The sequence below is a fragment of the Gekko japonicus genome, unplaced genomic scaffold (genome assembly GCF_001447785.1).
Source record: "Gekko japonicus isolate JY-2015 unplaced genomic scaffold, Gekko_japonicus_V1.1 scaffold84, whole genome shotgun sequence".
NCBI classification, from domain to species: Eukaryota; Metazoa; Chordata; class Lepidosauria; order Squamata; family Gekkonidae; genus Gekko; species Gekko japonicus.
The window spans coordinates 368,879-379,113 of record NW_015159712.1 but is presented as its reverse complement, the minus strand read 5'-3'; the positions used below and the strand labels follow the sequence as shown (position 1 = coordinate 379,113).

The 10,235-nt window shown below is 40.6% G+C and overlaps 1 protein-coding gene across 3 annotated transcripts in view; it reads right to left on the bottom strand.

The window, feature by feature from the left end:
* ARHGAP1 (Rho GTPase activating protein 1) overlaps nucleotides 1-10,235 on the bottom strand; it is a 51,338-nt gene that overhangs the window by 37,488 nt on the left and 3,615 nt on the right. The window contains exons 1-3 of one of the 3 annotated variants that reach the window (XM_015409188.1): nucleotides 6,139-6,164; nucleotides 3,773-3,942; nucleotides 3,169-3,261 (exon numbers count right to left, since the gene is read on the bottom strand). In XM_015409188.1, coding sequence (XP_015264674.1) covers nucleotides 3,169-3,261; nucleotides 3,773-3,905 — 226 coding nt within the window. In that variant the 5' untranslated portion in view covers nucleotides 3,906-3,942; nucleotides 6,139-6,164. Of the gene's footprint in view, nucleotides 1-3,168; nucleotides 3,262-3,772; nucleotides 3,943-6,138; nucleotides 6,165-10,235 lie in introns of those variants that run through there. The other 2 variants (XM_015409112.1, XM_015409266.1) reach the window with 2 other exon arrangements.

Sequence of the window (10,235 nt, the reverse complement as noted above, 5' to 3'; positions counted from 1 at the left end):
CAGGTGCCATCAGGAGGTCCACCAGTGGGGCCAGAACACTAGAAGACTGAGTCCCGAAGAGAAGCAGGAGTTGCCCTTGCCTTCAAGAAGCCAGAGGTGTGTCCCTTCCTAAAGAAACCTACTCTGGACCCAGGACAGTTGAATAACTACCATCCAGTCTCAAACATACCATTCTTCAGTAAGGTGACTGAACATACAGTGCCTGGGCAGCTTCAGAGATTCTTGAAAAAAATAAATTGTTAGGATCTTGTCAAGGAGTCCAAGCCTGACCCCCATGGGTTTCCAACTCAACACAACAATGAGACCCATCAATGGATGTATTAAACCCACTCTGATCTATTGGCTACCCTTGGCTACCCACATTGTGCCACATCACTCCCCTGCATCTCAGAAAACAACATGTGAAGTCGCTAGTTTGCAGAAGACACTAAGTTGTTCGGGGTGGTGAGAACCAGGGAGGACTGTGAGGTGCTCCAGAGGGATCTGTCAAGGCTGGGCAAATGGGCATCAACGTGGCAAATGAGCTTCAACATGAGCAAGTGAAAAGTAATGCATATTGGAACCCAAAATCCTAACTATAAATACACGTTGAAGGCATACGAACTGGTGGAGACCAACCAGGAGAGAGATCATGGAGTCATGGTAGCTAATGCACTGAAAATGTCAACCCAGTGTGCAACAGCAGTAAAAAAGGCAAATGTTATGCTGGGGATTATTAGGAAGGGAATTGAAAACAAATCAGCCAGTATCACAATGCTCTATAAATCAATGGTGTGGCCTCATTTGGAATACTGTGTACAGTTCTGGTCAGCGCACCTCCAAAAAGATATTTTAGCATTGGAAAAAGTGCAGAAAAGGGCAATTAAAATGATTAAGGGGACGGAACACTTTTCCTGTGGAGAAAGGTTAAAGAGGTTAAGGCTGTTTAGCTTGGAGAAATGCCGACTGAGGGATGACATGATAAAGGTTTACAAAATTATGCATGGGATAGAGAAAGTAGAGAAAGAAGTACTTTTCTCCCTTTCTCACAATACAAAAAGTTGTGGGCACTCAATGAAATTAACTAGCAGTAGGTTTAGAACAGATAAAAGGAAGTACTTCACCCAAAGAGTATTTAACACATGTAATCACTGTCACAGGAAGTGGTGGCAGCTAGAACCATCAACAGCTTCAAAAGGGGAGTAGATAAACATATGGAGCAGAGGTCCATCAGTGGCTATTAGCCATAAGGTACAGATGGAACACTATGTCTGGGGCAGTGATGCTCTGTATTCTTGGTGCTTGGGGGGCAACAGTGGGAGGGCTTCTGATGTCTGGCCCCGCTGGTGGATCTCCTGATGGCATCTGGTTTTTGGCCACTGTGTAACACAGAGTGTTGGACTGGATGGGCCATTGACCTCATCCATCATAGCTTCTCTTATGTTCCTGTGCTCTTCTTCATGAATATAGAAAGATCACTGAAAACAGAGAGTTGCCCATCCACAAGGACATGGCTGACACAGGCCTAACCAGACTAAGATCTCAACACCCAGCAATAAGATCTGCACAATTCCTGCAATCACAACATTTCAATTTAGGGCATGAATGGTCGTGAACATGGATGCAATCAGTTCTATCCAATATCCATAACCTGATAAACATCAACAAGAAGCCCACAGGATTTGACATGCTACATAAAGTATGGAAGATGGCTAACAGAATTAGAACAGGCTTTGGCAGTTGTGCAGACCTGTTGTTTAAATGGGACAAAATACCAGGACCCAAATGAGATTGTGGCACAGCCTGTCAAGCTAGTTTCCATCTGTCACAGGAATGTGAGTGTTGTGCTTTCCAGGGAGATGCAGCAGAGCTCGTTGAAGTCTCCCCTGCTCCAATTGAGTGGACTGAAAATTTAGACATTAGTATTTAGTGGGGTTGCCGAATCACTCTGCATACCCATTGTATCAACTTGGTTACGTATTTTATATTATTATATCGGACTCGACTGGCTTTCGAGCAAGGGAACCTTTACCTTTATGCATAACTCTGCATACGATAAATAATAACAACAACAACAACAACAACATAAATGTTTTAAATAAATAATAAGTAAATGAGAAGGCTATGGCAGCTGCACGGACTTACTCTGGTAAGCAGATTTTTAAACTATTTCCAAAAATGACTACAGCAGGACTTCAACAAAGTAGAATTCAACAGAACACAACTTGTTTTGAACATTGAGATCAACAATTTATGGAAAAATTATGAATGATGGAATCAGAATGCACTGCATTTACATGTGGTGCTGTGGAAGAAAGGTTTCCTGTCTACACAGGATGAGAACTAGTTAACTATCAGTTTAAGTGTCAACAGTTGTATCTATCCAGTCTTCACAAAACAAGTTCTCATTAATACACTAGCATAAAGAGGAGCATACCATGTTAATTTATTTTGTTCACCATGCTGTGACCCTAGCTCAACCAAGAATGCAGCCCCATACAAAAAGCAATAAATAGATCTTGGATGATCCAGGACACTGTATACTTCATTATCTGTGCTCCCACCAGAATTATTTTAGATAAGATGTTCTTGATACAGCTCCATCTGAATGAACTATCACATGTTGAGATTTAAAAAGTAATTTGGGGATTTGACATGACCTTTCTAAAAGAAAATTGTTTCCTGCTGTGGGCATAACTCACTTTTACTTAGTAGATTTGTTCACAACTCTTTCTCCAAAGAATTCAGGGTGGTATACAAGGTCCTCCCCTGCAACAAACACCCTTTTGACATTTTACCTTCACAGAAGCTCTGAGAGTCTGTTTGCTGCAACTTGCCTCAATGGGCTAAGTGGAGATTTGAACCCAGGTCTTCCTGGACCAAGTCTGACACTAAACCCAATAGTGATTGTTATCTACTTCAAAAAGCTGTTTGTAGGCTTAGGAAGCTGCTTTAAGCAACTCTAAAATAACTCTAGTGCACACATAGTGTCAGATCACAGCCCTGGTCCTTAAAACCTTTTAATAGAATGCACCAACAACATTTTCAAAGTCAAACTCTATATCACTATTTTTTGGACAAAAGCATCTTCAACAGCTGCTATAAAAATCAAGCTACTGCGTGGCTGCTTCCAACTTGATCAGAATTGATCTAGTGGAAGACAGAAGAAGATGAAAAAAAACCCATTACCTGCTACTTCCACAATCTGGTGCCTAGCAATGTCATAGTAGGGGTCATCCCATCGCAGGTGAGTGACAGAATCAGGGGAGCTCTTGGTGTCATCTAAACAAAATGAAAAGAAAAAGCCATTAACAAAAACTCTCAGAATCTCAGAGCAGCTGAATGTAGGCATAAGGGCACTGACAAAGGAGCAGATATGTTATGGATGTAGGGGGAAAACTGATGCATAATTTTTGAGCAGATTTTATCAGACCTCAATAAAGACGAGCGCATGCATTCACAGCAAGGGTTTGAACATATCACTGAATTAATCTGTGGGTAGTAGAAAGTGATCAAGTGAAATTCTCCCCTACATAACTTCTAACTCCTTTGCACTCTTCAACAGATACTTCTGTGGCACTCTGTGCCCCACATCAGTCCAGTTACTCATCTTCCCATTATGTTTTTGACACATCCAGATCCCACATCTCAAATTAGATGTGGGGGAAGGGGAAAAACAAGTTTTCATGCACCATCTTAAAAGGTGTCAAAATTCAAATACTTGCAGGAGATAAGTACCTTTCTGAGCAGGTACATTCTGCTCTCCTGCTTTGTCACCAGCAAAAGTACATACCTGATTTGGGGAAAATGGGCATTTCATCTGCTGGCCAGTTCTTTTCATCTAGGGAAGCCAACTTGAGCTGATTAAGGGATTCATTGGTGTCCTCCAGACTCAGATCTTCCTGCAGATCTGGATACTGCTCCATACTTCTTAAACTTTAACAGCAGATCCTAGAAAGAAGACTGTAGGGCGAGATTCATACATCAACAAACCATAGCTCTTTTCAATGATCTTCCCCAAACTCCTGTTTCAAACAACAAATCTTTTTGTCACAGGCTAGAGACTGCTGGTTGTACTCTACCCATTTCTCCTCCGGTGTGGATGTAGCCTGGTTACCTTCCTTCAGCAGCATTCAGTTGCTTGGGGAATTCCACACTACACTTCAATATTAAAACCTTGCTCATCTTGGCTTTACAACAGCTAGCCAGAGGTAATTCTGTAAAATAAGTGCATCTCTGAAGCAGTGAATACTTCAATGAGAGAGGGGATAATTCCACCAACTGTGAAGGAAGCAGTAGCAAGACCTCTCCTTAAAAAGTCATCCTTAGACCTGGAATATTCAAATAATTATGACCCAGTGGCAAATATCCCCTTTTGGGGTAAAATGCTCCAGCATATACCAACCGTACAACTGAAGGATTTCTTGGAGTAAAATGATTATCTGGGCACATTCCATTCAGGTTTCAAATCTGGCTACAGGGCAAACTTCACCAGTAAAAAGACACCACTTTCTTGATTTTGCTGGATCCTTCAGCTGCTTTGATCCTATCCATCATGGCATCTTTTTGGACCCGATGGAGATGATGGGTAATGGGAACACTAAACTGAGGTGGTTCTGATCCTACCTGACCAATTGGTTCCAGAAGATGATGCTGAAGGGACAAGGGCTGCAGCTAGGCTACTGCTAGCAGGGAACGCATCTCACCAGTCTTAAGATTATTATACTGGCTGCTGGCTGGCTTTTGAGTGCAAAACAAAATGCTGATCCTGACCCATAAAGTCCTAAGAAAACCTGACTCAAAGATGCCCGAAGGACAGTTTTCTCCCAGATGTGCTTGCCCACCAACTGAGGTCACCAGTGGAGGCCCTGCTCTTCCTACCCACATGTGCTGAAGGGGGGGACACATGAGAGGCAGGTCCTACTCAGCGGCCAGGCCTGCACTTTTCAACTTCCTCTCAAAATTTCAATGCGAAGCCTTTAGGTGCCAGACAAAAAATATTTTTATTCTTCAAACTCCTTATAATCCATTAGCTATCCCACCCTCACTGTGTATTTTTATGTTGAGGTTTTAGGCTCATTTTCATGTTTGCTAATATCATAAAACTAACATGTTCATTTACTGACAGTTTCATTTTAAGTGTTTTTTTTATCATTGCTGGATGGTGGTGTTGTGATTTTAAAGATTTTCATGATTTTTGTTATGTAGTACTGTAAGCCGCATCAGTTATACTGTGTACAGAGGTGTAATAGAAATGTTTGAAATAATAAAAATGCATACATCCAATCAAAATGGCAGAGAAAGGCAACAGACGCAGCCCCTGCCTGACACACTGATTGTAACTGTTCCAATCCCTGGCAGAGTTGGCAAAATGCCCAGCAGCTTTCATAGCAAAGCTTTACACTGGAACAATTCCCAGAGACACTGACTCCTGCACTGGCTGATCAGGCTAAAAACAATGAAACGCTTAAAGAGTTTTCAGAAACCCAGGGCAGAATTCTGAGGGAGCAGATTTTCCAACCCCATCACTGCCCTAGGAAGTAGGCAGGATTTGGGGAAAGGTCTTACATTATTATGATAGGGAAAGCAGTATGATGAAAGGAAGGCATAAAAGGTTAGTCAAGTGAGGGACGTGTTCACAATTCAACTAATCAGCCAGTACTTCTGGACCTTCCCCACCAAGAACTGTCACTATTCCTTCATGATTAATAGTTTCTGAGTTTTGGGTATTCACTGAAACACAGTGCACTCATCACTGAAGTTAATACTACGAAAGACACACCACTGCTGTCAATAAGTAACAAGATTATGAGCCCACTGGAAAGGAAAGTCATCTCTCCCAAGAGACTAGACACGAATTCCATAATGAAACAAACAGACAAAAGAAGAGTTCTCCAAACAAGCACAAAACATCAGCTTTCTAAGTAGCACATGGCAGGAAGACATAGTCGATGAGCCACTGCTAGAGTCAATATCACAGGTTAGTATTCAGTAGTACCACAAAAGACTCAGGCAAAAAAAATGCACTGAATCTTGTTCATGTTTAAATAAGAGAATCTGTGTGTTTCCCTGAACCTTCAGATTCTTGCCAAACTCTCCTGAGAACTTCAAGGATTCATGATTTGCTCAAGCCCACTTTATATCTCCTTCAAAACTTACACAAAGTCTTTCATTGTCCTTATTCCACAGATGGCTGTAACACTGCTGTGCAGCAAGTCAAATCGCATTCCTGTAACTAGAGCAAACATGACTTATATGGACAGAGAGTCATCAAGGCAGATCAGAAAGTATGCAGGGGCCTGACAGATCGGCAAAATGAACTTCAGCTACTCTTTGCTCCTCTCTCAAATGTTGGCGGAGATTACTGACTTCATCAGGGACAAATAAAGAGGACATTTTGCTCCTCTGAATTATTAGCTAATGTTAGAAACATACTTAGATTAGTTGTTGTAGATTTTCCGGGCTGTATGGCCGTGGTCTTGGCATTGTAGGACCTGACATTTTGCCAGCAGCTGTGACTGGCATCCTCAGAGGTATAACACAGAAAGATGGAGTACTCTCTGTGTCAAGGTGAGAAGAAAAATGGTAGGCAGGTAATCTATATCTACTCAGGAAGGTGGGGTAGGGCTGAGTCATTATCTTGTAGGGGTTCCCCAGGCCATGACATGCTAATGGAGCTTTCCTGAGGAGGTTCTTTTGCATATAAATTGGCTGTTGAAATTCTAATCTTATCTGTAGTGCTATTGTAAGATGTAGAGCATTTTGTGTTTTTCAGGACAGGAAACCATGCCCTATTTAAACTCTCTTCTTTCCTGTTGAAATTGTGTTTAAGTTTATGAATTCCAATGGCTTCCCTGTGTAACCAGACATAGTAATTTTTATTTGGATATTTTTTATTTGGATATTTAATTGGATATGCTGTCTGAATCGGCAAAAGACAGAAGAGACCCCCTCACTTCTGCAGGAGTATACCGCATACCATGCAGTTGTGGACAAGTTTACATCGGGACCACACAGCGTAGCATTCAGACAAGAATAAAAGAACATAAAAGACACTGCAGACTGGGCCAATCTGAAAAATCAGCAGTGGCTGAACATAGCCTAACGCAAACAGAACACAGTATCTTATTCCAAGGCACTGAAAAGCTCCTCAATTAGCATGTCACGGCTTGGGGAACCCCTACAAGATAATGACTCAGCTCTACCCCACCTTCCTGAGTAGATATAAATTACCTGCCTACCATTTTTCTTCTCACCTTGACACAGAGAGTACTCCATCTTTCTGTGTTATACCTCTGAGGATGCCAGTCACAGCTGCTGGCAAAATGTCAGGTCCTACAATGCCAAGACCACGGCCATACAGCCTGGAAAATCTACAGCAACTACTGAACTCCGGCCATGAAAGCCTTCAACAACATATCATACTTAGATTGCACCCAACTGCCTTCCCTTACTTGGTTTCTATGGAAACCCTAATCAGCATTCACAATGACTCACTCAAAACTCTATAGCCAGCCTATTTTCACAATTTTGTAATTTTATACATATGTGTGTGTGTGTGTGTGTGTACTAATGGAGCTTTCCTGAGGAGGTTCTTTTGCATATAAATTGGCTGTTGAAATTCTAATCTTATCTGTAGTGCTATTGTATGTAGAACATTTTGTGTTTTTCAGGACAGGAAACCATGCCCTATTTAAACTCTCTTCTTTCCTGTTGAAATTGTGTTTAAGTTTATGAATTCCAATGGCTTCCCTGTGTAACCAGACATAGTAATTTTTTATTTGGATATTTTTTTATTTGGATATTTAATTGGATATGCTGTCTGAATCGGCAAAAGACAGAAGAGACCCCCTCACTTCTGCAGGAGTATACCGCATACCATGCAGTTGTGAACAAGTTTACATCGGGACCACACAGCGTAGCGTTCAGACAAGAATAAAAGAACATGAAAGACACTGCACACTGAAAAATCAGCAGTGCCTGAACATAGCCTAACGCAAACAGAACACAGTATCTTATTCCAAGGCACTGAAAAGCTCCTCCATTAGCATGTCACGGCTTGGGGAACCCCTACAAGATAATGACTCAGCTCTACCCCACCTTCCTGAGTAGATATAAATTACCTGCCTACCATTTTTCTTCTCACCTTGACACAGAGAGTACTCCATCTTTCTGTGTTATACCTCTGAGGATGCCAGTCACAGCTGCTGGCAAAATGTCAGGTCCTACAATGCCAAGACCACGGCCATACAGCCTGGAAAATCTACAGCAACTACTGAACTCCGGCCATGAAAGCCTTCAACAACATATCATACTTAGATTGCACCCAACTGCCTTCCCTTACTTGGTTTCTATGGAAACCCTAATCAGCATTCACAATGACTCACTCAAAACTCTATAGCCAGCCTATTTTCACAATTTTGTAATTTTATACATGTGTGTGTGTGTGTGTACTGCTTGTCCAGATTTGGACCAGCACAGCACATAATGAGAAAGATATGGGCCTCAAGTCCATAAGGCTTCCTAGCAAAAGGATGAATCACATCAGCTTCCCCAAAAGTGAAAGGATCTTCTTTACTCCTACTGATAGCTGAGCACGGAAAGAGCCAACTATTCAACTATGTCTGAATGAATTATGTGAAGGTTGGGGGGGGGGGGGGAATAGAAAAATATGGAACAAAAAAGTCCTCACCAAAGATGCTTGTTCAATTTTTTCTGATGAGAAATTTTGGAAACTTTAGGGAGCACTAAAAAAAACTAATATGCATTTTTTTCTTCTCAGAACGTGTAACACTGAAAAGTCTGAGGACTTTTCCCAACATTTTATTGAATTGGAGGAACACTGGGAACACTCCTTTGAAACATGGCACTCGTTTAGGATAAAGAAAACATGCTAAAATAACATTGGGTACCCCATTTTGCAGCTTTCTCTCACATTAGTTCTCTTAAAAAATCATTAGTTCTGTACAAAGGCATTTATACTTACAATTCCATAAATGCGATAATTTTTTTAATATGAAAAGATTTAAAGACTTAATGCAATAAAAAAATTTATATGCCAAGATTTAAAGGTTTAAAGACTAACAAAATTTTATGTTGTTAAAGCAGGAAAATATGTTTAGGTTTGATAGGAAGTTAATAATTCCATGTATTTCTATTTTTAAAAACCTGTTTTTACTACAGCTTCAAAATTTCCAGAAATTTTACACTCTAGTCTGAATATTATTGCACAAGAATCATCACAATAAAGAAGAGCCGTTACAACCATTGCTCAATATCCACAATTTTAGAATTCAGGCTCTAATCTAAGTTCCTCTTGTATCCAACATGTTTTGTTTCCTTCTCACATAACAAACATCAGGGTATTAGCCTGCTATAGTATTTATAACTTTCTGCAAAAGTACCTGAATCAGCACACATGACACATAGCTGTGGTTACTATTTTTTTAACTGAACTGATGAGTGCAATCTTTACAGTCAGCTTTTAGCCTGAGGACTGTTTTGAGAATATAATTTTAGGCTGGTGAGTGTTTGTGTTGTTCTATAGCTTGATTTATTCGTCATAACTTTATATTTTTATTGGTTAACCGTATAGTTTTTACTTGTGAGCTGCACTGAGCAGGTCTAGAAAAGAGCAAGAGTCCAGGAGCGCCTTAAAGACTAACGAAATTTCTAGCAGGGTATGAGCTTCCATGAGTCACTGCTCACTTCTTGAGCAGGTATGTTAAGAGGCAGCATATAAACTTCTAAGTAAAAATACTTGCAAGCCACCAAAAGAATGTATTAATAAATCAGAAGGTGGGCTATGAGATTTTAACATAACAAAGCTAACATTAATTATACTTACATATAAAGTGTTACACCACAAAATGCCTTTTCAGAAAGAGGGAGGCCAATCATAAAAGTGCCAAACAGGAGCTCACAAATATTTGCTGGACAGGTAACTTTTTAATCAATTTCTTAAAACAAAACAAACAAACAAAAAGACTGGTTTGTTTCCTAAAGGAGACAGTTCATAGCTTCAGGACCATAATCCACATGACCAAATTCCTTTAAAAAAGGGGTGTCAACCAAGAGATGCAAGATAAAAAGTTAATGATGCTTCAAATGGAAAAATCAAATTTAACTCTCCGATTTCAAGGCATAAAAGAACTGGAAAAAGAGGATCTCCGAGGTATTTTAGCGGAAGCCTTGGCAACACTCACCGGCTGGGAAGCGGAAAAAATAAGCGAGGAAATGGATCTGGTTTACAGAGC